We start from the raw sequence: 27,663 nt of genomic DNA, 5'->3' as shown, positions 1-27,663 counted from the left end.
CTCGCTAGGAGAACTAAATTTTAGTGAGCACAAGTCTCCTCACGTTAATTATCACATTAAATCTGCACCCTGAAACTCACATTTTGTCCCCAAATGCTTTTGCAGTTCCTAAATATCCCCTAACACAGGGTCACAGCCTCCTGGTTATCTCTGCTGTAATTCTGAGAGAGGGATAAGTTGGCTTAATTGACAAATTCAGATACTGGCAGCATGCAAACTTTAAATGTGTAACATTCTCTCAGATAACATGATGAGAGCTTTAGTCGAATGTGCTTTCACCAATAGGTCTATCCCGTATTCTAAGCACAATGGGACATTAGATCCAGTTCTGCCCACTGACACCCCCATGTAAAACAGCAAATTACCCCATCATGCACGTCTAAGACATCACAATGAAATGCTTGTTTGAACGTGAAGAGTACGACAAGGGAATAGCAGAACTGTTGGCTGCCATTTCTTTTTCTTTAAAAACAGATTCCTTGACTCCAGCAGAGTTGATAATGCGAGTAATCTGCCCCCAACATTTGGACACCATAAAAATAAATCAACCCTGTACAGTATTTCAACGATGCTCGGTCCTGACAGCAGTAAAAGCAAGCATTTTTGCCTTGCATTTCAACAATGCTCTAATGAAGTTAGCAGAGTAGCCTCAGAAGATTTATGGCCCTATAATAGAGATAAGCAATGCCCTGTGTTTGCTGTTATGATTGCTGGCAGGGAGGGGACCTGGAGAGAGAGAGAGAGCGAGAGAGACTCTGTGCAATGTGAGGGCATTTGGTGTTTGTTTAGTAAAATAAGCTGATTTTAAAAGCTCTTTGTTTAGTAAATCAAGCTTACTTTAGGAACCAGGTATGAGGACAGCACTGGAATAAAGCAAAAAAAATGCCAGCAACATGGGAGGAACGGAATGCTGCAATAAAATGCAGGCAGCTACCAGCCTAAAACACCCACAGTGAAAGAAGAGCACCAAAGAAATGTCAAAAACAGTCCGTCACAGCAACAGATAAAGAAACCAAAGTGGAACAATAGAGTAGTAGGTCACTGCTTTGAGACAGAAAAAGGGAGTAAAGTGTAGAACTGACCACTAGAGAGCAAGAATCTTTAAAGGACACTACAACCAACAAATTAAATCACTTCCTTCCACAGTATAAGTATACTTAAGTCTACACCAGGTCGAACACTAACAATCGACCTAAAAATGTACAATCTTGTCATCCTTTGCTCCAGACTGCCCACATCTTGGTGACCCCCAGTTTGCCTTTGCATCTTTTATGTTGTAGTCATTCAACTACCTTGCAGCATTCTATAAGAATGCTTTACACTGGACCAAATGGCCGTATATTGTTGTCTCTATTCCAAGATAGGCTAGAAAATCACTGGCTTCAAAGCAAATTGCCCAGGATCTAAGCCTTGTGCCAAATTAAATAAAATCTTTCTTCCGTAGGTGACAAGAAATCCTGTCATTTTATGTGTGTTTTAAACACTTCTTCACTCCACACATGGGCCACTCCACTTATCACCATGCCCCATCCACCATCACTCTTCCCTTCTTCCATGATCTGTCTTTTTCTTTTTATCACTTTACTTCACCACTGTACCACATTTATGTTCACCAAACACAGGGCTACTGGAACTATGTGATTCTGTGGCCGCAGCCTTTTCTGCATAATTATGGATCTGCTGAATTTGCCACATAATCCACCACCTCCTGCATAATCTGTAGATTCAAGTTTAAATGGATCAAAAGTTACTGAAAACAGCGTCCGAATTTACAAAACTACCTAAAGTTTGCAAATGTTTAATGATTACCTTTCAGTTGCTGATTGCTGTATATTGCTGTAGTATGGGTCATCTTTGCCTAGACAGCATCAATAGCTGTTGAAATGACAGAGATCCAATAATTCCAGTACAGATTATCCCACGTTATGCTATCCATTTTCCTGAAATTTGCTGCATAATTGTGTATAACCTGACGTATAACTTGGCCCTTGCTAAGGATGAATTCCATTGTTCAGGACATAACTTGAACCTTTTTGCACTAGAGTGGTTTTAATTCATCATTAACAATGTGTGGTCAGTGAATTAAACTTTCATTAGTCATATTCATTCAGTTGTTATTTTTATTTGGAAGTTCATTGGGACATGCGTTTGTGTTTAATAAGTTTCTTAATCTTAAATCGTATTCCTCTGTTTTTGGACACTGTGCCTTACTGAAATGTTTTTGCTTAACAACACTTCTTGTTTTTTTCTATTTAATCTTTTCAGTTTTCCCAGTGTCATGACAAAGTGAACGAATTGGAGAAAAAAATGGAGAGCCCAGAGACGGAGAACAGAGTACGCCTGCTTGATGGAACGGATCCCTCCCTCAGTGAAATGATGAAAAAAATAGAGGAGGTAATGTTCTTCTTTTTTACCCAACCAACTAGAAATTATATTCTTGGATACCTTTTGGGCTAGCAAATCATTTTGACACATTTCGACCCCAGCTAGAATTTTTATTCCTAGATACATATGGTGATTTTGGGATATCAAATCACTTTGACACATTCCAAACCTATATTTTTTAAAGAAGAGTATTTGTTTATAATTCAATATTTTCTCGCTGAACAGGTACCAGACCCCGTGATTGGGTCATTTTCCGTATTCAGTTAGGGACACTCTGGCTGCTTGTGGCAACGTTTTCCTTTTACATTACATAGGAATTAATGCGTGTCTCATCAGATATTTAAATTAGCTGTTTTAAATTGTTTTGCCACAGTAGTTGTTTTCTATTATAGTAACATACAACGGACATGATTCAGATAAATCTTGCTGTGGCTTATTGTTGTAGCACCGCTGAATAATTCCAGGAGTAAGCCATGGGTAGTCTTCCTTGCTTCTAAAATTCACAGCACATAAACCACGCCAAAATGTTTCAGTCGGGCCCAAGTCCTTTTACAATTGCCAGTGCCTGCTGAAGTATGCCAAAATTAACTCACCAGGTCCCCATTTTTTTCTCATTGCGGCTGCCGGCCATGGACATAAACAAAAGAAAGCTCTAATCTCCTGATGGGTATTGTGGCCTCAACCATGGATTACGTGCATTGCAGCAAAAGTACCCCTTATTAAGGGGCTTAGGGAAGCACGTCAACTGGGACTGTAGCCCATCATCAGTACCAGATGATACCTCTGTAGAAATCGCAGGTCTTTGGAATGCACTGAGAAAGATGACCTAGCCCTCCAGCATGCCTTTTAAAGTTTCCCATCCTTCCTCCTCCACACAACTGCTGGTGTCACTTCTCATCCTGCGTGTGACCAAGAGCAGTACTTAGACAGTGCTACCCCTGAGCTGTATTAATTTTACTGTCAAAGTAATGTTACTGTCATTACAGAAGTCAGAGTGAAGCGTTGTGAGAAAGTAGCCTCTTTCTAGCATGGTTACCCCTATTTTTGGCCTGTTTGTCAGTGTGTTTTTACTGTCTCACTGGGATCCTGCTAGGCAGGACCCCAGTGCTGATAGTTGGAGACCTATTTGTCAGTGTGTTTTTACTGTCTCACTGGGATCCTGCTAGCCGGACCCCAGTGCTCATAGTTTGTGGCCTATATGTGTTGTCAGTATGCTTGACTGTGTCACTGGAGTTCTGCTAACCAGAAGTCCAGTTCTTATGCTCACTCTTTTTACCAAATTAGTCACTATAGTTTAGTGACTCCATATACCAATTCTAATTGGCACACTGGTCCTCCCTTCTAAGTCCCTGGTATATGGTACCTAGATACCCAGGGCATTGGGGCTCCAGGAGATCCTTATGGGCCACAGCATGTCTTTTGACACCCATAAGGAGCTCATTCAAACACTCCTTCAGGACTGCCACTGCAGTCTGAGTGAAATAGTGCACACACTATTTCACAGCCATTTTTACTGCACCAGGTAATTTATAAGTCACCTTTATGTCTAACCTTCAGTTACTGAAGGTGAGGAGCAAAGTTACTGTGTGTGAAGGCACCCTTGCACTAGCAAAGGTGCTCCCACATTGTCCAGGCCCAATTTCCCAGACCTCGTGAGTGCAGGGATACCATTATAAGTATGCACTAGATATAGGTCAATACATATATGTGGCTTCACAATGGTAACTCCGAATATTTCCATGTGAGTTGTCTAACATTGTGAAATTTAACCCCCAATCCAAATCTGGTATTGAGAGGCCAATTCCATACACCCTGGGGGCTTCATCATAGGCCCCCAGTACTGGCAAACTAGTTCTCTGAGGTTTCCACTGCAGCCCCAGCTGCTGCCACCTCACAGACAGGTTTCTGCCCTCCTGGGTATTGGGCAGCTCAATCCCAGGAAGGCAGAACAATGCATTTCCTTTAGGCGAGGGGTGTTACACCCTCTCCCATTGGCAATAGATGTTCCAGGAATGGGAGGGGTATCCTCCCAGAGCCTATGGAAATGCTTTGAAGGGCACAAATGGTGCCCTCCTTGCATAACCCAGTCTATACCAGTTCAGGCACCCTCAGTCCCTGCTCTGGCATGAAACTGGACAAAGGAAAGGAGAGTGACCACTCCCATCTCCTTCACCACCCCAGGTGGTGGTGCACAGAGCTCCTCCAGAGTGTCCCTGGCGTTAGCCATCTTGGATTCCAAGGTGTGGGGACCCTCTGGGGGCTTCTGAGTGGCCAGTGCCAGCATGTGACGTCAGAGACCCCTCCGGATAGGTGCATACCTGGATAGGGAGCCAATCCCCCTCTCAGGGCTATTTATGGTCTCTCCTCTGGGTGTTTCTTCAGATTTGGTTTGCAAGACTCCTCCAGGAATCCTCTGTTTCAGCTTCTGACCGTCGGATCAACTGCAGGCTGCTCCAGGAACCGCTGTAACTGCAACAAAGTATCCAGGAACAGTGACCTGCAACTTCAGCTCCAGCCAGCAACTGCAACAGTTTCCAAGGTGTGCACGGTCTGAGGACTGCCTGTCTGCACCCTGCACCAGAAGAACGGAAGGCATCTCCCATGGAGTGACAGTGTCACTTCCCTGCTTCAGCAGGCACCTCCCTGTGACGACAACTGGTACTCTGGGACTCCTCTCATGTCGGCGAGCGCGATCCCTGGAACACAGGTGGTGGACCAAAGTGACTCTGACTGTCCAAAGGTTCAGGTGTCCAAACTTGGTGGAGGTAAGGGCTTGCCTCCCAATGCCAGACATTACCCCTGTGCATCATGCCCTCTGCAGCTCCTTGGGCTTCTGTGCACTTCTTCCAAAAGTCCTTCGCGCACAGCGTAGCCTAAGTCCCCAGCACTCTATCCTGCAATTTTCAGCTCCCTGAGTTGTTCTCCAGTGGCGTGGGACCCTTCTGTGTAGTGCTGTGATGACAGCACTTTGCAACTCCTTTGTCCCAATGTCCTGGGTCTCCTATGGGTGCTGCCCACTCTGTCTCCCCAGTCCAAATTGAGACCCCCAGGTTCGTCCTGGGTCCAGGCAGCTCCTCTTTGACGCAAAACGCATTCTTGCGTGAACCAAGGCTTGTTGGCGGAATCCAGTGATGCAAACTGCCTGCATCCAAAGACTCGACGTGGGACATCTCCTGCACCAAGCAGGAACCCGCAGTTATCTTCTTTGGTGCATTCCTGTACTTTTCTTCCAACCAGGGAATCCACTTTTGTACTTTCTTCCAGGTGGGCAGGGGCTCCTGTTCTTCCTGGACTCTTCATTGACTTCTGCACTTGGTCTCCTCTCTCCACATGTCTTCAGGTCCAAGAATCCATTGTTGGTTCCTTGCAGTCTTGCTTGGTTCTTGCATAATCCTTCATCACAAATTGTAGTGGGTTCTGAGCAAACTTGTTGTACTTTACTATTGTTGTCCTGGGCTCTGGGGTGGGGTACTTTACTTACCTTTGGTGTTTTCTCACACTCCCAGCGCCCCCACCCCCCCCTACACACTACACTTGCCTAGGGGGGAATCAGAATTTTGCATTCCACTATTTTAGTATATGGTTTGTGTTGCCTCTAGGCCCATTGCAGTCTATTGTGTTTTTCACTGTTCGCACTACTCTGACTGGTTACTTACCTGATTTTGGTTTCTAGTGTATATATGTGTATAATACTTACCTCCAAAAGGAGCATTGCCTCTAAGATATTTTTGGCCTTGTGTCACTAAAATAAAGTACCTTTATTTTTGTGGTAACGCTGAGTATTGTCTTTTATTGTGTATAAGTACTGTGTGACTATAGTGGTGTTGCAAGAGCTTTGCATGTCTCATAGTTTAGCCTTGCCTGCTCTGCTACAGCTACCCCTAGACAGCCTAAGCTGCTAGACACTGCCTACATTTCACTAATAAGGGATAACTGGACCTGGTATAAGGTGTAAGTACCTTAGGTACCCACTACAAACCAGGCCAGCCTCTTACATTGGTGGTGCACCTGTGGGATAAGTACTTGCAATTGCCTTATCACTTTGTCACTGGTGCTTTTCCCAAGAAAAGTGTACTCTAATACTTAGAGCTATATACAATTATACCTAGCAGTCACATTTTCACTTCCAAAAAGTTTTTCTAAACTTTTTAAACGTTTTACAAAGTTCTGAAAAGTTTTTTTGTGCCCTGATCCCATTTCTTGCAACGGTTTCCTGGCAAATGGATATCCTTGTGATTGTTCAGGAAATGAAAAATTGGAAGAGTTCCCTTTCTTGGAAAAGATTTTGATTAGAAACGTGATTTTCTGAGATACAAACCAATCTGTAGCTGATTGTGCTTTGTGGTAGACAGAAGTAAGGAACCCCATGTAAAATGCATCATTTTAGATTTATGCAAAACAGCCTGTAATCAGCAGAGGCCATTGTTGTTCTAGCAATTCCTGCCACATATCTTCACACTTAGAGCGCACTACGGCACTAGCGAGTGCCCCTAGAACTTTGGCTGAAGATACAGAGCCTGACACAAATACTCAGTAAGAAAGGTTTTCTTCTCCTGTGTTAAGGCAAGTAGATGCCAGCCTTTCCCAGAGTTGTAACTTTTAGCCTGTTTCTAGCACTAGAGAAGCTCTGTATGCTCTCTCATATCGTAAGTTACAGATTTAGTATTGTGAACATTTAAAGTGTCAAAGCCAATCCCTCTCTCTCCTGCTAGAGGTTAACTCTCCCCTTGTATTAGGTCAAAGATAGTAACGAAGACCCAGAGAAGACCCAGGGGTAAAACCCAAAGGCCAGATTAGGCTTATAACGCAGTGCTCAGACATAGTGTGGGTAGGAGAAATGTATGCATCACTCCTAGTGACAGTATGGTAGGATTATGCTTGTGTTTTACTCTGTTAGTTACCTGTTTGCTTTTATTGTGTTTCATCATCCTAGTTATTGCAATACACACCTTTTTTTTAATCTAAGATGCAGTTACTTCTATAAATTCTTATTGAACTATACTCTGCCTGTGTCGTATGTGCCTGCATGAGACTTTTGGTAACTAAGAGAAAGGGTTGGGATCTGATCAACCACGATCACCCTGAGGAGTCCTCTTGTCATGCTCCCCCTTGCCCCAATCATCTCGGTTTGAGATGAGGTGCTTCTAGTTAGCCTGAGAATCTGGATTCGGATGACAGGCGTCATGTGGTGTGGAATTCTACTTAGTAGCCACAATCCATGTGATCCTTTTTCCCAAATCCAGTAGCCTCATTAGCATAATGAGAACCTACGCGACATCAGGCCTGTAGTCTAGAGAGACACCTTCCCCATGTGGGTCTGAGGTCCGGTGGTCTAGGCAAGTAGCTGCAGAGAAGCAATAAGCATACAGTCGTGGTCATCTGGCTGGCATCTCCCTCTACCATCTCTGGGACCAGGGGTGTTTTTATAATAAAACAACTAACATTCTAAGAAAAGGTCCCCACATATGAGTGTGCGTTTTCTGTGAATGTTGGAGACACAGCATACCACGTTTGCCGACAACCCTATCTGACTGTAGCCTTGGAGAAAGCACAATGTCCTACAAAGAACGTAATGCTTTCCTAGACGAAAGTACAATGACATAGAGAAAATAAAACAACATTGCAAAGAATGCTATTGCTAGAAAAATAAAGCAATGCTGAATAAAATGTAACAGGGTTAAAGTGCACAGTGGCAGGCCCAGTTAGCTTAAAACCACTGTATCTAAAACATGGCTAAAATAGCTATACAACACCCTCTACTTGCCGGTCAAAGGTGGTTTAAAAGCTAAAGAAAAAGAAAAAATCTAACAACTCTTACGCTAAAAAAACTAATATGTCAATATTGACAAGTTAAGAGAGACAGAGGCAGAAAAAGGGGAAATTTGAACAAGCCAAATTCAGTACTCAGTGTCACTTTGGAAATCACCAATAACATCCGGAACAGTTGAAGCCAGGAGACGTTCTATTTCAGAAGGTGGTAAACTATCTAAATCATATTCAGGAAGAGTCACAGAGCATTCGTGTTGAAAGCCTGAACTCCAGCTAAGGCAGCAGAATTAAGTGTCATGCCCTCCATAGAGTTGAGAGTCGCAGAATCCATAAAAGGCAACTCTTAAGTGGCTTCCCATATCAAACGCACTCTCAACGCGCATGTCTGATAATGAGCCCTCATCGAGAACATCAACAGATCAGCGTCCAATGAAATTAAGCGCTGCTTAGAAAGACAGACTTTCAGTACACATTCAAAGAGGCACCAGAGGCATCGAAACAAGGGCTGCACACAATCCAAAACTGGTCGGAATGTCGAAGACCAGTCACACTCCTGTTGTTCCAGGAGTGGTGCTCCAAAATACTGCATCATGCGTTCACAACACAGTTGTGCTGGCTGTAGTGTTTTTCAGTCATTGCGCAGAAAAAGTAGCAACAGCAAAATGCCACCTAATATAGCCAAAGTAATTGGAAATCCCCTGAAAATACTCAAATATAGAACTTATGGCTGATGGTATTAAACCGAAAATAAAAGAGAAGGTGTGAAAAAACCCAGAACCAACAGCCTTAAAGTGGGCGATTCCAGTAGTACTGGACAAATTAAATATTCGTCCTACGAGTTCACCAAAGTTTCTCAGAAAAGAACATTCCTACAGCACGTAACAATTTGCTGAGACCGAAACGTCGTAAGCTATTCCGGCTCGCATCCCACAACAACTCTCACTGTTAAGGAGCACATAGCTGCCATTGGAGAGCACCTGGAACGCAGGTCAAATCAAGGGGTCTGGGACTTCCTTCAGATAACAAGCCAAGTTTGCCGTGGATGCATTACACGCTCCGTGCAAGGACAGCTGTTTACAAACCATCAAATGACTTGCAGAAGTCTCGGATTCACTACCGCTAAGAGAGACCTCTTTCATGTCATTGAAACATTTTTACGAGAAAGGAAGCTCCCACACTTCGTGTATGTAACTATCTCCCAGCCTTTCATATCTGCCCACTGGAATGTGTTTCAAACAGGATGTAAATTGAAGTGTTGAAATGGGCAGATTTATAACCCCATGTATTAGCTATTCAGCAGATGGTGTTTCAGCCACAGTAAAATGCAACTTTTCTAACTTTTCAATATTCAACATGACTGTGTTGCCTCTTTCTTAGCCATTATTTGTTGTTGTCGCATTAAATTAAATGTGGAAAAAATCTCCCTTGCGCTTACATGTTGCCAGGGAACGCGACCTGCTTTCAGTGCTTGTAGTGTTCAACCTAACCGCTTAACGGAGCTTAGCTGACTTTGTCCATGTTGCAAAAAAATGATATATCACTCTGTACTGTATCTATTGTTGAGGATACAATACTATTTAAGGTGTAAATTCGGTCGACAAGGTGTTAATCCCATTATCTAAAACGGCTAATGCTTTCTGAAAGTTTTTCTGATCTAGTTACCTTAACCAGTCAGCAGTCTCTTGTTGGGAAAGCTGCCATATTTCATTATATGCATTATATATGAAGCGTTTTCTGCGTTGTCTTCTGGGGCTTAACCAGAAATCCTGTAAATCTGTGTTATTGGACAGGAGACTTGGATGATCTTTGACAGCATCTAGTGAGGAGACCTTGAGCCATTGCTGGCATAGTTTCCCTACAGTATATGTTAGCACTATTCCAGAGTGTTCTGAGGACACTTAGCGAGGGTCCGGCCTGTTCATTCTAAACCCCCAGAGGAGTTAACAAAACGAGCGTGGCACCCATTGGTGTCTACAGGCCATAATAACCACCCACCAGGACAGGAAAATGATGCAGACTAAGAGGAAAGAGGAAAAGTGAGGTGAGGGAACAGAGAAACAGTGCCACCTCTGCAGGTTGGTAGTTGGAAGATTCAAGCTGGATTCCTAGGCATGGTATTTTGAGTCAAACTTATCAAGGTTAGGTATCCACCTACAATTGAGAAAACACAAATTATGAGGAGGTCTACACACAGGAGGAAAGTAAGAGATAAAACACCACATATTGGGGCTTACCTGTCACAAGCTATGTATGCTATAATTAGTCCCCCCCAGTGTAACACAAAACTAGCACAAAATCCAAAGAGGAAGACTACTGCAGCACACCTCAATAAAAGGGGCAGATGAAGTGGGGTGTGGCTTCGAAAGACAATATGGCAGCAGCCTGAAATCGGAGCTCTGGCTCCAGGCTGCACAATCGGACCTCTTCTGCAGACCCACGCCACAAATAAAAACAAATGAAGGGATCCCTCTGACCTGCTCCAGGCACTAACATGTCAGTCCCGAAATAGACCTTTGGCCACCGAGCTCTCTGCTTTAACACCATCTTCAGCATGGGCCGCACTGTGGCTGACGATAGTCCCGCTCAGACTCCAAGGATGGATCCACAGCACATGGGGCCTTCCTGAAGCTCAGCTGCACCCAAGTGGCAGTGTGGCAGCCCGCAGAGCTGCTGGGCCCTTAGGGTGCAACAACCTGGTCCGGTACCGTGCCCTTCCTTGTAGCAGCGCCGGAGCCACAGAGAGTCACAAGTCTGGGCCAGCTGAGGAGGTGGCATTGAGAGCCTTCCCTAACCATATGGGACACGGCCTGACCCACTGAACCTGGGGCACAAGGTGGTGACAGTGACCCAGTTCTATTAGTATTAGTCCCTGTTCATCACTGACACTCCATCAGGGTGTGTGGCCCTCTGTGACACCAAAGCGGCCCACGGTATCTCTGCCGCTGCAGACCGTCCTGGATGACTCCATTGACAAGCTACTGCTAGGACTGCTCGTACTGCCCTACTCACCTGGAAGGGCAAGCATTCCTGGCTCATCGAGGGATGCTCTAACTAGCCAGACCAACCTCGTGAGACCATCATTGGTCGAATGAAGCTCTCTTGACCAGGAACCCTACTGCCCCCACCGGACTGGTTCAGTACTTCCCAAGAGCCTCACAGACAAACTGGATGCCATACTACAGGCAACTGAAGCCTCCAGAATCCACCTAGTGGGGGAAGGTGGACGCCGTCCTTGAGTATATCAACCTCCTGTGAGATGACCAATACAAGCTTGCCGAATGGATCACTCAGTCTGAAAAAAACGCTTGCGGACCTACAACTCCACACACATGACCTTCAGCAGCAACTCTTAAGATGTCAAGGAGCGGATCCAATTACTCAAGAGTGCACAGAAGATGCTGAGGGATAAGCTCAGTGTAGTAATATCAAAGTGGTGAATTTGACTGAGAGAGTAGCTGGCCCCAACATAGTGAACTTCCTAGAAAGACCTGGTGGCCTCCTAACTGTCAGTTCCCCTGCCAGATAGTGGTGACATCCCGGCTGCCAGAGGAGGACTAGTGCTGGATGGAGTCTGGGATGAGACCCAGGGACTTCTTCAGAATGCAAATGCCCCACACATAGCCCCTTGCAATAACCGAACCACCATCCCCCCAACTGGGCCAGTCACTTCTGCATCATTCCGTACCACAATCCTTCATTGTGGACACTAGCCCACCTTCAACTGGTGGTTCTACCAGACCGCCAACCCAGTCTGTGTGAATAATAATGGTTGGGCTGTTTGAGTAGCGGGCCTGGTGCCTTTCTGCTCTGGGTATTCATTATGTTAGTGTCTTCACTGTATGCTTGGATTGTTTTCCCTTTCCAATGCCCCCCCTCGCGGCTCTCCCCTGACACTTTTGTGGCTTTGACCTTTCATCCTCCCCTGGGAAAGCCAAAAAGGCACATACATCATGAGATGACCAACAGTCAATCCTGCTCGTTAATCTCCTAAAACATCTGGGGAATGCATTACTCTTCCTAACAATACAAAATACACACTTGTCTCAAGCTGGGGGAGTAAAAGTAGCCTTTTTTTTTAATAAACATTCTTATTGAGTTTATATAACAGTGACATAAAGCCCAACAGGTCTTAGCGGAGCCGCGCAAACCAAGCGCTTCATCAGTCAATAGCATATAATAGAGCAAAGACTCATGGTTAGGAAACGACTTTGAGGATTCAAGACAGTGCACCATAGAAAGGTATATTACCCCATATCGGCTGCCCCATCCCCCCAGGTCTCCATCCATTTCCCCCACACCTTATCATGCTTATTGGGACAGCCCCTTGCCTTGTACATGAGTTTTTCTTGCTGGGCGCACCAGTCAACTCCCCTACGCCACTTCGCTACTGCTGGAGCTGTCTCCGACTTCCAGTTCGCTGCGATATCCCTCTTGGCCACTAAACAGGCCGTTCTGACAAAGGCCCAATCTGCTCTGGTGGAACCCACCCCCTCAAGGACCCCCAAGAGGATGTGGACCGGGGCAGCTTCCATCTCCACCCGCAAGACCCCGGTGACCTCAGTCACCACTGCCCACCAGTAAGATACAATATGTGGGCAGGTCCACACCATATGGAAGAAATCTGCATCCGGGCCTGCGCATCGCGGACAGTCAGATTGGGGTCGGAGGCCCATTCTATGGAGCCTCGCAGGGGAAAGATAGGCCGCATGGAGATAATAAGTCAGCACAACCCAGAGTAGGAAAGTCATGGTTAACGTCCTTGGGCCATCAGGGCGTCCCTCCAGTCGTCGTCATCTACTGGAACCACCCATTGCCCACGAAGCTCGTCAAGGGTCTGTGCTGTGTGTTTTGTCAATGTACGATATATGCACGATACTCCCCCTTTACCCAAGTGCCCCATCAGCGTCTTGGCCTCAACGGGGCTGAACTCAGGGAGGACTGTCCCAGTCTGAACATGCACATGCAGTGTGTGACGGAGTTGCAGGTATTTGTGGAATTGGGAGTGAGTAAGGGAGAAGTGCTGCTGAAGCTCCTGGAAGGACGGCATGGGTGATCCTGCCTATACATCTCCAAGCAGTGATATGCCAATAAGGTCCCACCTATGAAACCCCTCAAGTGCTGAGATATCTTTTAGCTATGCTCCCTGCCACAGCAGGTGTGTTGCGTGAGACAGCCCCCCACCCTGTCTCTCTCTGTGCCGCCCTCCACCCCATCATTACCACCCTTGTCACCTCTGGGAGTCTGCATGGCAAGGAATCGCCATATAGCATCCCCATCAAACTAGGAAAGCCGAGTGTCAAGAGTTCTAGTTGGCAGGTGGGGTCCGACCAGCCTCCCCCAGCCAATCATTAATCACCAGCAGCTGCATTGCAAGGTAATAAAGATAGAGGTTGGACATCCCCAAGTCCCCCTCATACACATCTCCCTGGCAAAAGCAGAATACTAAGCGAGGGCGGGAATCGCACCATAGGAACAGTCGTGCTACAGTCTCCATTTCTTTGAACCATCTCCTGGGGATGTGGTAGGGGTAGTTCTGGAGTAGATAGAGGTATTGAGGGAGTACCATCATTTTGTAGAGCGCTATCTGGCCCAAGACATTGAGGGGCAGAGACCGCCATCTCTGGAGGTCCTCCTTGATTCTCCGGGTTAGTGGTTCAACATTAAGGGACCACGCCAATTCGGGCAACAATGGTATTTGCACGCCCAGGTATCAGAAGCTGTTGAATCGGATAGGAATGTACTCTGCCAGAAATAGCAGTCCCTGGCCGGGTAAAGTGGAATCAAGAGAGACTTACTCGGGTTAAGCATCAAGCCAGAAGCCTCGGCAAACAGGTCCATCAGTTGCATCACTCTAGGACCGCTGCTAGCTGGGTTGGCTAGAAACAAAAGCACATCATCCACATATAATGCGATGCAGTCTTCTCTCCCAGTAGGCCGACCAGCCCTCACTCAGCAGCTCCATCGCCAGGGCGAAAAGGAGCGGGTATAGGGGACACCCCTGACATGTACCCCGGCGGATAGGGAACTGGTCGGACACCACCCCGTTCACCTGCTCCCGGGCTGTTGGATTGGAGTATAGGAGTCCTACTAGGGCTCGAAACCGTGGCCCAAGCCCAATTTTCAACAGCACTTGCTGAAGGTAGGACCAGTCCACTGTATCAAAGGCCTTCTCAAAGTCTAGAAGGAGAAGTGCCAGTGGAGAGGTCAACAGGTTCTGGCTGGCCAGGGCCACATGTAGTCGTCGAATACAATGTCTGGTGCTCCTGGCCGGCATAAAGCCACATTGGTCCGGATAGATCGATGAGGGCAACACCCTTTTCAATCTAGTAGAGAGGACTGTGGATAGTATTTTAAGTTCGGTGTTAAGCAGCGAGATGGGGCGGTAAGCCGCACAACATCGTGAGGGGGGGCTAGTCTTTAGGATCACCACTATGGTGGCCAGGTCCAGACCGGGGGGGGGGGGGGGGGAGGAGATTCCCCTTTCTTTCAGCCTCTTTGAACATGGTGAGCAGGTGGGGGGGTAAGGATATTGCAAAACTTTGTGTAAAGCTCTGCGGGAAGCCGTTGGGCCAAGTGTCTTCCCCGCACCTAGCTCCGATATGGCCTCTTCAACCTCATGAAGGCCTAGAGGCTCGTCAAGATCCTGTTTGTTCATCATCGAAATCACCGTAAAGGACACCTCCTCCAACAAGGGGGCCTGGGCCACTCTTCATAGAGCTTTCTGTAATAGGTGGCGAAACTCTGTGCTATTTCGTATGGCGTCCGGGAGATGGCGTCGTCGTCGACGACCTCTGGCACGACTCTATTTGCCATTGGTCCAGTGGCGAGCCAGTGGAGGAGCTTGCCATTCTTGTCCCCCCACCCATATACGCGGGCTACGGACGCACGCCACATGTGCTTCGCTGCCTCAAGAATAGTGTGCCGAATCTCCTCCCTAACTAGGGCTAACTGTCGCGCCACGGATGAAGGTGTGGGATCGGTAAGCTGGCCCTCTAGATGCACAGCTCTGGCCCCGAAGGCCAACAATTTTTGAAGACGTGTACGCTCCAGCACCCGAAGGAGATGCCTAGCATGTCCCCTAAGAGTGGCCTTACAGGCAGCCCAGATCGTACCTGGGGGATGATACGGACCAGAGATTAAAGGTAAAGTAGTCTGAGAGGTGCTCTCTTAGAGCCTGGGTGTAATCACTGTCTTGCAGATACCAGGCATTGAGTCGCCACATCGGGCGTCTGGTTGCGTCGATGTCGTCTAAATGAAGAAGTAGTGGCGCATGATCTGAGACCCCCTGAGGGAGTATCTCCACTCCCGTAACTCGGGGAACATCAAGGGCCGGCACAAAAAAGAGATCTATCCTGGCGTGGATGTGATGCGCCGCCGATGTGTGGGTGTATTGCTGCCGATGGGGATGCCAAGTCCGCCACGCGTCACAGAGACCAAGGCTTTCTACTCATTTACGCAGCCCAGTCGCCACGAAGACTCAGCCTGAAGACGAGGGTCCGGCCGTGTCCATCTCCGGGTGAAGAACAGAGTTAAAATCCCCCCCAATATGGTGAGACCCGGGGGGAGTCCCACAACCACGTCTCTAAGCAGCGTGAGGAGCTGCCCTTGTGCACCTGAGGGGGCATAAATACTGAGTATATTGATTGGGTGCCCACGAGAAGTCCAGTGACTCCCATGTATCGGCCCTGTGGATCAGACCGGGTGACAGTCACCACCATGGACAGGTAGCGGTGCAGCAAAACAGCGGTGCCTCTCCTATTGGGGGGAATCCACCAAAACTAAGATGTGACTGTGACCCCGTGAGTAGCCCAAGACAACCCCCCTGGACCCCACAGCAACACCTGCAGAGAGAATCCAGAGGCTCCCCCTGACCGCGACTGCCTGTAACAAGGGACCCGACGCCTGGACCAAGCACTGCACCCGCAGCCCCCAGGACCTGAAGGAACTGAATCTCAGTGCAAGAGTGACCCCAGGTGACCCTCTGCCTTGCCCAGGTGGTGGCTGTCCTGAGAAGCCCCCCCTGTGCCTGCCTGCACCGCTAGAGTGACCCCCGGGTCCCGCCATTGTTTCCTACCTGAAACCTGACGCCTGCTTTGCACACTGCACCCGGCCGCCCCTGTGCCGCTGAGGGTGTGTTTTGTGTGCCTACTTGTGTCCCACCCAGTGCTCTACAAAACCCCTCTGATCTGCCCCCCGAGGACTCGAGTACTTATCTGCTGGCAGACTGGAACCGGAGCACCCCTGTTCTCCATAGGCACCTGTGTGTTTTGGGCACCTCTTTGACCTCTGCACCTGACCAGCCCTGAGCTGCTGGTGTGGTAACTTTGGGGTTGCCTTGAACCCCCAAAGGTGGGCTGCTTATGCCCAGGAACTGAGACTTGTAAGTGTCTTACTTACCTCACAATCTAACCTTTACTTACCTCCCCGGGAAACTGTTGATTTTTGCACTGTGTCCACTTTTAAAATAGCTCATTGCCATTTTTACAAAGTCTGTATATGATATTGTTTTTATTAAAAGTTTCTAAAGTATCTAAGTGAAGTACCTTAGATTTAAAGTGTTTAATGTAAATCTTGAATCTGTGGTTCTTAAAATAAACTAAGAAAATATATTTTTCAATATAAAAACCTATTGGCCTGGAGTAAGTCTGAGTGTGTGTTCCTCATTTATTGCCTGTGTGTGTACAATAAATGCTTAACACTACCCTCTGATAAGCCTACTGCTCGACCACACTACCACAAAATAGAGCATTAGAATGATCTACTTTTGCCACTATCTTACCTCTAAGGGGAACCCTTGGACTCTGTGCACACTATTTCTTATTTTGAAATAGTATATACAGAGCCAACTTCCTACATTGGTGGATCAGCGGTGGGGTCTAAGACTTTGCATTTGATGGACTACTCAGCTAATACCTGATCACACGACTAAATTCCAAAAATTGTCGTTAGAAACTGATTTTTGCAATTTGAGCTATTTTTCTACATTTTTAAAAGTCCTGCTAGGGCCTTGTGTAAGTCCCTGTCAGCATTTTTTTTTTAAAGTTTAAAAGTTTTACAAAACTTTGGATTAAGTTCTAGAAATAGTTTTAGATTCTTAAAAAGTACCCCAACTTTTAGAAAAATAATGTCTAGCACAGAAGAGATGGTGGTGGAACTCAACTTCACCCCTTACCTGCATGTAGGGATGTCCGAGTTAAGGACTCTCTGTAAGCTAAAAAATATAAAGACTGGATCAAACCCTACCAAAGTCAAGCTCCCGGAGCTTTGGCAGAGTTTGCAAGATACCACCCCTCTGAGGATAACCCTACAGTGGGGGAAACTCGTGACCCAGAAAATAATTCCCTCCCTCCTGTCCTAGTTAGGGAGGCCAGGGTCCCTCAAACCCTGACTCCACAAGTGATAGTCAGAGATACTGGTTCTTCTACAGGGGAGTCCAGTAACTCTGGAAGCATTGAGCGCAGCCTCAATGAGGATGACCTCCTGTTAGCCAGGATGGCCAAAAGACTGGCTTTTGAGAGACAGCTCCTAGCCATAGAAAGGGAAAGACAAGAGATGGATTTAGCTCCCATCAATGGTGGTAGCAACATAAATAGGGTCAGAGAAAGTACTGACATGCTAAAAATCCCCAAAGGGATTGTAACCAAATATGAAGATGGTGATGACATCACCAAATGGTTCACAGCTTTTGAGTGGGGTTGTGCAACCAGAAACGTAAACAGATCTCACTGGGGTGCTCTCCTTTGGGAAATGTTCACTGGAAAGTGTAGGGATAGAGTCCTCACACTCTCTGGTAAAGATGCAGAATCCTATGACCTCATGAAGGTTACCCTGATTCAGGGGTTTGGATTCTCAGCTGAGTACAGGATTAGGTTCAGGGGGGCTCAAAAATCCTCGAGCCAGACCTGGGTTGATTTTGTTGACTTCTCAGTCAAAACACTAGATGGTTGGATTAATGGCAGTGGTGTAAATGATTATGAAGAGCTGTATAATTTGTTTATGAAAGAACACCTTTTAAGTAATTGTTTCAATGATAAACTGCACCAGCATCTGGTGGACCTAGGTCCAATTTCTCCCCAAAAATTGGGAAAGAAGGCAGACCACTGGGTCAAGACAAGGGTGACCAAGACTTCCACAGGGGGTGACCAAAAAAAAGGGGTCACAAAGCCTCCCCAAGGGAAGAGTGTTGAGACATCCAAGGGAAAAAGTAAAGAGTCTTCTACAGGGCCCCAAAAACCTGCACAGGAGGGTGGGTCCAAAGCCTCTTCACAATCCTCATTTGGGTACAAGGGTAAAAACTTTGATCCCAAAAAGGCCTGGTGTCGCAGCTGTAGCCTGCGTGGACACCAAACTGGAGACCAGGCCTGTCCCAAGAAAGATTCCACTTCAACTACTACTCCAGTTAGCACTGGAATAGCCAGTCTCCAGGTGGGATCAACAGTGTGCCCAGAGCTAATCTGGGTCCACACTGACGCTTCATTAGTCTCTGATGCTGGGGACTCCAGATCATTTCCAAGCAGACATTCTACTGGTATAGCAGAAGAGACTATCACCTGTTTCAGGCCAGTGACCCCTCCCCCTTCTAAGGTTACCATTGACATGGGATGGACTTTAGTCTGATTGTCAGCATTGGGGACTGGATATGTCTGTCCAGCCAGGTATTGTCCGGGGGAAACCAGTTTGTCTGTCACCATAGTGACACTGGCACCTGTATCCCTCAGAGCTTCTGTCGCGTGGGCTCTCATTATCCTAAATGAGACTACTGGATTTCTAGGCAGCAGGATCGATAACGGTATGGGGGACTGAGTCTGACCCACGTGTAAGGAACTCTGTCACCCTAAATCCGGTTTTTGCTCCGGCTAACTAGCAGTGCCTCATTTTTCCCACGGGGAAGAGATGATTGGGCAGCCGAGCGCATGACATCTTTGGAACTTCTCAGGGAAGTCGTGGTCACTCAGATCCAAACCAACTCTCTCATTTACAATATGATCTCATATACAAATGACAAAGACAGTATAAGTTTTATATAATGATTTAATAAAACGACTGTATTTTAGATAATAAGGCATGAGCCGCAATAACCAGAACCATACAACACAGTAGGATTGAAATAGTTACCAGGAGAGTAAAACATAAGAATAAAGCAATCATTGTGTATAATAGTTTCTACTCTCCCTCTGCTTATTCTATTTCGAGCACAGAATGTTAAGCTTCTAGCTTGCCTGTCTGTATCATTTGTGGTTCCCTGGTCGGAATCTCCCTCTTGCGTGTATTGGGACAAGGAAGTTATTTTATAACCTACATGTCAGCGTGATCACAAAATGTCCCTACGCAAAAATGCCAAGTCTAAACTCCTACCACGTCTATCAGCAATGTACCAGACTGTATCCTTGACTGAAGCACAGAGTGAATATGTTATGGAGAACTCCAGTGCTGAAGTAGGCAAAACAGTGTGATATGAATAGAAAAACAACACCGTAGAACTGGCTATCTAAAAAATAACAGTACGAAGCCTAATAAAAAGCATTTAGAGCAAAGTGCACAGAGGCTCTAAGCTACTAGCAAATGAATAAAATACATCCAGGGCAAAGTGCAGAAAGGCCTACAGCTAACGCGCAAAGGATATATAAAACCAACCACACTACACCCTCCCCTTGTCGGTAGGAAGTGGTTCCAATAATATAATAATATGCCCCAGAGATAATCAATACTTAGAATTAGATATATTTCGACAAGGTCAGAAGACAACAAAGTCATAAATTTGGAAAACATGTGACAATAAAGCCAAATTCAATATATTGTCAATTATGCAGGAGAGAAAAAAAAAATCCAATTTTTTAAACGGAAGCAATAGAAAGAAGGAGCTCCTCCACTTCGATGTATGTCAATATCGTAAGATCCACGCCACAAAGTACCATGGAGCAGGTGTGTTCCAAAGCCCCAAAACCATTCAGGGCGGCCCCCCGTGCAGGGCCCATGAACGAGACAAAACCATCTTCCTCCAGGAAGGGAATCTCATAAACTGCCTCACGAAGCAAACGCAACCGCAGTGCACAAGTCTGGGAATGAACCCTAATCGGGAACAGCAACAGATCAGGATCGACCACTGGAGGGCGCCGCAGTGAGAGACAGAGAGCCAGTGCATGTTCAAACGAGCACCAAAGGCACCGAAACACGGGTTGCACACAATCCAAAACCGGTCTGAATGACAGAGACCAGTCACACTCCAAATGGCCCAGGAGTGTTGCTCCAAAATGCTGCATCATGCGTTCACGACACAGCTGCGCTGATGGGAGCAGAAATATAGGATCTCGTCGTGGCGGGACAGCCATTGCGAAAAAATAGCAACAACAGCAAGACTCCAGCCAATAAAGCCAAAGTAATTGGGAAACCCCCAAAAATGCTTCCGAAAATAGAATGTATAGCCGAAGGTATCAAACCGAATATGGAAGAGAAGGTGTGAGCAAAACCAACACCAATGGCTTTGAAAAAATGTGCAATACCAGCAGTGCTGGATGCATTAAATATACGTCCCACAAGTTCACCAAAGTGACTCGGAAAGTTAGTATTCAAAAGGGACTGTATCTCCGCCGATGACCTTGCCACCTGAAGTGCGTAGGTCTCGCTAGCAGATGTAAGGGCCACATGCTTTTGAAACAATAAAGCTTTTAGCCGACTCAACTTGTCGAAATTAACCTTGGAAATAGTAATATGAGGCCAGATGTCCGCTACCTCCCTAATTTGAGTGGGGGGAAACAGCACATTTCCACAGCACGTAACGGCCCTGCTGACAATGACAACGTAAACTATTCCGGCACGCATGCCACAGCAGCGTTCGCTGTTAAGAACAATGTAACTGCCGTTAGAAAGCACCTGGAAAGTGTTTTTAATAACCGGGACTGGAACTCCCTTCAGATAACAAGCTAAGTTAGCAATCGAAGCGTTACACGCTCCGTGCAAGGACAGCTGTTTACAAACCATGGAATGGCTGACAGAAGCTTCGCATTCGCTACCGCTAAGAAAAACCTCCTTCAAACCATTAACACATCTGTATTGAAAGGGAAGCTTCCACACCTCATGTATGTAACTGTCTCCCAATAGTTCATATCTACCCACCGTAATGTGCTTCAAACAAGAAGCAAATTGTAGAGTGGAGATAGGCATATTAATAACTCCATGAATCAACCACTCAGCTGACGGAATCTCAGCTACCGTGAAAGGCAGTTTCTCCAATTTCTCAATATTCAACATAACATACGTCGCTTCCTTTTTAGCCATCAGCTGTTGTTGACGAGTCAAATTAAAGGAGACAAAGATCTCTCTGGCGCGAATGTGCTGCCATGGAACGCGACCTGCCTTCAAGGTCTGAAGAGTCCAACCCAGCTGCATGATGGACCGCGTCTGACTCTGCCCATGATATAAAGAAGACGTGTCCGATTTAATAATGTCAATAGCAGAGGAAACAATGCTATCAATCGTGTAAACACGGTCAGAAAGGGTATGCATGCCATTATCAACAACAGACAAAGTCTGCATCAGATTTTCCTGATCAATCTGCCGCAACCGGGCTGCAGCCTCCTGTTTTGAAAGCTTCCAAATCTCATTATAAACTTCGTATATGAACCTTTTCTTCCGTGGTACCTTGGGACCTGACCAAAAATCTTGTAAATCAGTATCATTAGACAGTAACGTGAGATGTGACTTAACTGCATCCAGCGTGGATGACTTCAACCATTGCTGACAATGCTTCCCCACGCTGTATGTAGTTATAATATCAGCATGCTCTGGTGATACGTAACGAGGGTCTGCCCTACTAGTCCTGAACCCCCTTGAAGAGGTGACAAAACGTTGATGACACTCATTAGTGTCTACAGGCCATAATAACCACCCGCCGGGATGTAACAATGAAGTGTTAAGCATACCATTCTGGACTCAATGTGTAAATTCACTAAAAGTAGCATTCACATAGTGCTCCCAGTTGTTTAATTTGGAAGGGACAGGTATACTAGGCAAGTTCAACTCTCTAATCGTCGCCAAGCCCAAACAGCTAGTCTGTTGTACTGTGTCATTGAGGAAAATCATTTGCGCAGGGATAATACACGCCCTAAATAATGTGTCCCTGCCTTGCATCTGCCAATTTTTCGTACCCCAAACACTTTTCAAGTCAACAGTCTTAAACCAGTATTCATATCCCTCGACCGAAAGTTTAGATACAAACAAACTGGAATACAGTAATTTAGTATCGGTCAATAACATTTGCTTATTAGAATACGGAGTAACTTTGAAATAGTAAGACTTAGCATTTCGTTGATTATGCCCAGAAAAATATGCAAATTTATCATAAGTTTTCAAACTTCCTTGTGGAGGAGTCGAACAATGTTCCCATTGCACATAATTAAAAATGGACTTAGGGCTACTAGCTTTATGAATAAAGTGGTGTCCATAATAGTTGTAGCAAAACATGTCACCATGATTATCTCTAAACTGGTAAGCATCTTCATCGTCATAAACAGTATAATATTGCAAATCTGTTCGCATAGAATCTACTGTCTTCACATCCCAATCATCAGAAACAATGCCTGGTATAACAATATCATTCATTGATAACTTGAGGACATACGGTATTTGAATCAATTCAGTGGGACCATATATATCAAACATTACTTTATCCCACACAATCCCATCCGGAATCGGTATTGCAGAAATGTTTACATTGGACAAGTCTCTCCGAACCATATGAGACAAAAAATGCGGTTTTAACACAGTCTCCACGTGCTCAATGTCAGATCGATCAGGAAGAAAATGACCATGTATTACTAGAAAAAAAGTAACCACAAATCCCAACCATAAAAAAACAGTCAGTACAGCCATAAAAAGCCACAAATAGTTCCAAGGAAAAACAAAATATGTGCGTTTAAGCCAACACAACAGCTTACATGGACCGCGGACTGTAGACATCGCGGACGAGGAGCCGGACACTGCATCATCAGTGTCGTTGAAGCAGCCAGAGGCAGTTTTGGAAAAGATGCAACTTTGAACAAAGAAGCAGATTGAGGCTCTCGCCGAGGCACGCTATAAACCACGTGTTCAGAAACATCAGTAGAACGTACAGCAATTTGATCAAAAGATTCCATATTAATCGTCATCTGTGGAACAATCGCAAGATCATCTTCCACCCTCCCCAAGCACGGAGAGGAAACAGCGTCGGTGTAAATCACCTGCAGCGGGACTTCTTCCCCACTAGTGAGAGGGATTCCGGAACTACTGGGTGTCCCTTTTGGTCTCCTGTGCAGAATCGGCCACATGTTGTAACTTGACATTATCAATGGAAACAAAGCGATTTCCTTTGGCCCCTTGCAGCAGCGGTAAAATCACAGTTCTCGTGCCGCTTACCCCTAACACAGGGACTGGTGCCCGATAAGAGGGACCAAATTCTTTCTTTACTGCGACCTTTTCACGCACTAGATCCCCAATCCTGGGTATCCAACCAGTAGGTGTTACTGGCTCATCCTTAATTCCTGAGGAGGCAGCACTCGCAGAAGAGTTATCTCCACGGAATTGTTGTAAATCCTGCAAAACAGTGACACAATCATTTATGTCAAAGGGCGTATCTGCCTCCTCCACACCAGGACCATCCAGACCAGGAACATACATTTGTGTCCCAAACAGGCACTCATATGAAGTACGACCCCCCAGTGACCGTCTAGGCAAGTTATTAAGTGCTCTCTGTACTCCATACAGGTGGGCTAGCCAACTACGACCCGTACCTATAACCCTGGCCGTTAAGGACTGCTTTAAACACGATTTAATCGCTCCACGACAGAATTTCCCTCGGGATGAAATGGAGACGAGAATTGGAGTTGGACCCCCAACGAAGCCATGGTGTCCCTGAATGCCTTAGAGGCAAAAGCAGGGCCCTGGTCCGAATGAAAAGCCGCAACTGCAAATGTATCGACAAAGATGCGCAAATCTTTAATAACAGTTCGAGCGTCAGCCGAGCGCTGTGGCCAGACCCACACAAATCTAGAGCACGAATCTACAGCTACCAAAATATACTTGTATGCACTATCTGGTGTCAGCGGACCACAATGATCCAAGTACACACACTGTAAAGGTTTGTTTGAAATCAGAAGGGGCGTCTGCTGTAGGCGTCTAGCCGACGAAGCTTTAATTTGTTGACAAACGTCACAACAAAGGACATATTGCTTTGTCTCTTTATAGAGACCAGGCCACCAGTAACGAGCCTGTAAAAGCGAAATAGTGGCAGCCACACCAGCATGTGCAGATGCCACCCCCTCATGTTCTGCAGAAATTAGTCGAGATCTCTCAATTTTATTTGGTAGTTCACGTACACCAATGCCTGGAATAGTAACACAGCATTTAGCACACTACTTAAGCAGTAACTATATTTAGAAGGAAATCCTTTAGGAAAGGGCGTGCCATCAGCCGTGGGCTTTATAGCAGCCGAACTGTCTGTGTCTGGTTTGGAACTCGAACGAGTCACTGCGGCCACAGTGGCGACAGCCACTGCCGACTTCGCGGCTTCATCAGCCAAAGTATTCCCAGCAACGTGTATTCCAACGCGCTGGTGTCCAAGTGTATGTACAACATGGACCTTAGGAAGCGTCCCCTTCAGATCCGCAACCTTACCCCATACCAATTTATGTTTAATGGTGTTGCCTTTAGAATCCCTGAACCCATTCATCTTCCAATAGTGTAGATATTCATTGAAAGACTGTACACAGTAGGAGTCACAGACCAACAAGGTCAACATCGCCGGATCCGCGTGTTCCAATGCCAACAATAGAGCTTTGAGCTCAGCCAGCTGTGCTGTGCAATCTCCCAAGGTTTTAATATAAGTATGTCGGGGGCAGAACACTTCTCCCTCCATCGCGCCACTCACCACCGCACATGCAGCAGAATACTGCTGTTTAGTCCCAACCGCTGGTTGCGCAGAGCCATCAGTATACATTACCACCTGGTACTGGTCAATAGGCAATGTGCCAGCAGGGACTGGGTATTCTATTTCATATTGAAGAAATTCTTGAGTCTGCAGTTTAGGGTCAAATATGTAATCTACATCAGTAGCAGTCAAAGACGCAGCCCATTGAATCCATCGCGGGTGTAAAGCTTTCGAATTAGGAACACTCGCTTTTGTAACAGCCTCTAAGGCCGGAATCGGGGAAACAACAACGATACGTTGTCCCTGGGCTAGCGGTCTTTCTTTAATCACAGCCATCTGTACTGCAGTGAGTATTTTTTCAGTCTGTGCAAATCGTTGTTCTACAGCAGAATACAAGGGGGACTTGTATGCAATCGGGACTGTCTCACCCTCATTAAAGGTGACATATGTAAACCCAACAGCCCCAGGTATCACCCTGATGACTAAATGTGTATTATTATCCCGTGTGTGTAAATGTTTAACTGCTAAGAGATCTGTTTGTAAATCTCGTAGGATATGTGTATGCTCAATCGTCCAAAACCTACTAGAAAAATTCGGACGAATCAACTCGTATAATGGTTTTATACGCGTAGCATAATCAGGAATGTAAGTTCTGCCAAAATTCAGAAACCCCAACAATGACTGGAGCTTCCTAACCGTATTAGGAGGTTGCAATAAAGCACATTTCTCAAACAAATGTGGCGCTAAGCTCTTGCCCTCACTCGATAACTCATATCCCAGGAAAATGACGCTGAGGTAGGCAATCCTCGATTTCTTAAAATTAAACTTATAGCCAATATCAGCAAACCCTACAACAAGGCGCAATACACGCCTTAGATGCTGCAGAATCTCATCGTCTGTCAGATATATGTCATCAAAGTATGATAACGCTTCAGGGTCCAACTCGTGCAGCATTTCAGTCACACGAGCCGAAAACAGTCCTGGGCTATTCTTATACCCCTGAGGCAAACGACAAAACTTTTTCTGCGAGCCAAACGCACTGAAACTGGTATAGTCCCGACTTTCGGGCGCTATATTTTGGCAGAAAAATCCATTCGAGATATCTAACGTTGTTTTGTACTTCTTACGCATTATATTATTCATAAGCGCTGCGCTATGTGAATTCTATATCGCATATGTGCGTGTATGACAATTCAAATGTCTGTAAGCCACCAGTATCCTATATGAATGGTCCGGTTTAGCAACTGGAAATAAGGGATTATTCATCGGCGAGACACAGGGCTCAATTACACCCTGGTACTCTAATTGTGTAAGAATTTGCCTAACCGATGCCCTAGCCTCAAATTTGATAGGATACTGCGGCTGTGGCTGAGGTTCGCCCTTTATTGGAATTACATGATAAGGTGATTGTCTATCCCACCCCACGTTATTTCTATATAGGGCGGGAGCCTGTGCTAGAGCCCATTGTTTACTGTAGGACTCCGCTAGTTCTTTCGGAACAAGTGGTGAGAAGGAAGGTGCAATAACATCCTCCCCAACCGGACAGTCGCGAACAAAGTCAGGTGGCCAATCCTGTTCGGCCAGTAGAACATCATATGATTTTACCACATGGTCCCAAAAGATGGCGTGTACAATGCGGTCAATGTCCCCTTCTAATCGCAGAGTCACTAGATATACTCTATCAGGATCAGAGACTCGCATATCCGCCGTTTCGACTTGTATGAAGTCATCAGTTGCTTTCACCTCCAGATGCTCTAGAGGACTCCGGCGAACTATTGTGACCTCTGCCGCGCTGTCTAACAGTGCTAACGCCCATGTCTTGTTCGTCAAGAGAACTCTCTTCTTGAGCGGTATGTCTAACAGAGACTGCTGCCACTTTCTTTTTTTTAAACTGCTGTTTTTGTTGCAGCGGTTTCTCTTCTTGTTTAACAGAAACCTCCGCTGAGCGTTGTGAATCCTGTCGTGGTTTCACGTACTCCGTCCTCCGCTCTGACCGCCCACCTCTCTCACTTCTCTTCTCTGAGGAGTCCTGAAAGGAACGAGATTGGCGTGTATCAGTATATTGATATCTATCAGGCGTTTTCAAATTATCCCTATTCCTGAGATTATACCTATTCTGCGGGGTCTCCGGTTGCGGAGACTGTCCCTCATTCTTTTTAGGTGTTTGCTGCTTCTTTTCCCAGCGCTTTTTAGTACCCTCAGATTGCTGTTGTTTAGCATTATCTTTATTATTTTTACCCTGCAATTGGGGTTTTTGCGGTCTAGCCCCTAGGCTATCGCGACTGATACTAGAATAGGTTTCTGCTATTATTCTCGGAAGTTCCCGCTCTTGATCAATCTGCGGAACGTCCCGAAGACGCATTCGCACTGCTAGTGCTACAGCCTCTCCCTTGAGATTACTCAAAATAATAGAAGAAACCGTGGCAAAATTGCCCATTAACTGCATGCCCAAATCTAAGGCAGGGGCAGCTCCATATTCATCCTGAATTTGTTTAAGCACTTCCGGTAAATTAGCCAATGTCGGTGTACCGTGTGCCATTGTGTAGAGCGCGGCAAACACCGTGCCCCAGGTATTACAAAGGTCCACCGGAGGAACCATCCCATACGGC

At 46.1% G+C, this 27,663-nt stretch overlaps 1 protein-coding gene across 1 annotated transcript in view; it reads left to right on the top strand.

Moving 5' to 3' along the window:
- Nucleotides 1–27,663, top strand: part of CCDC146 (coiled-coil domain containing 146) — an 897,036-nt gene that overhangs the window by 731,892 nt on the left and 137,481 nt on the right. Inside the window, exon 16 of the mRNA XM_069229681.1 lies at nt 2,266–2,394. Within this exon, the coding sequence (XP_069085782.1) occupies nt 2,266–2,394 (129 nt within the window). The remainder of the gene's footprint in view (nt 1–2,265; nt 2,395–27,663) is intronic.

The sequence above is a fragment of the Pleurodeles waltl genome, chromosome 4_1 (genome assembly GCF_031143425.1).
Source record: "Pleurodeles waltl isolate 20211129_DDA chromosome 4_1, aPleWal1.hap1.20221129, whole genome shotgun sequence".
NCBI lineage: Eukaryota > Metazoa > Chordata > Amphibia > Caudata > Salamandridae > Pleurodeles > Pleurodeles waltl.
Note: the sequence above shows the minus strand (reverse complement) of the source record. Positions and strands in the feature narration are given on the sequence as shown.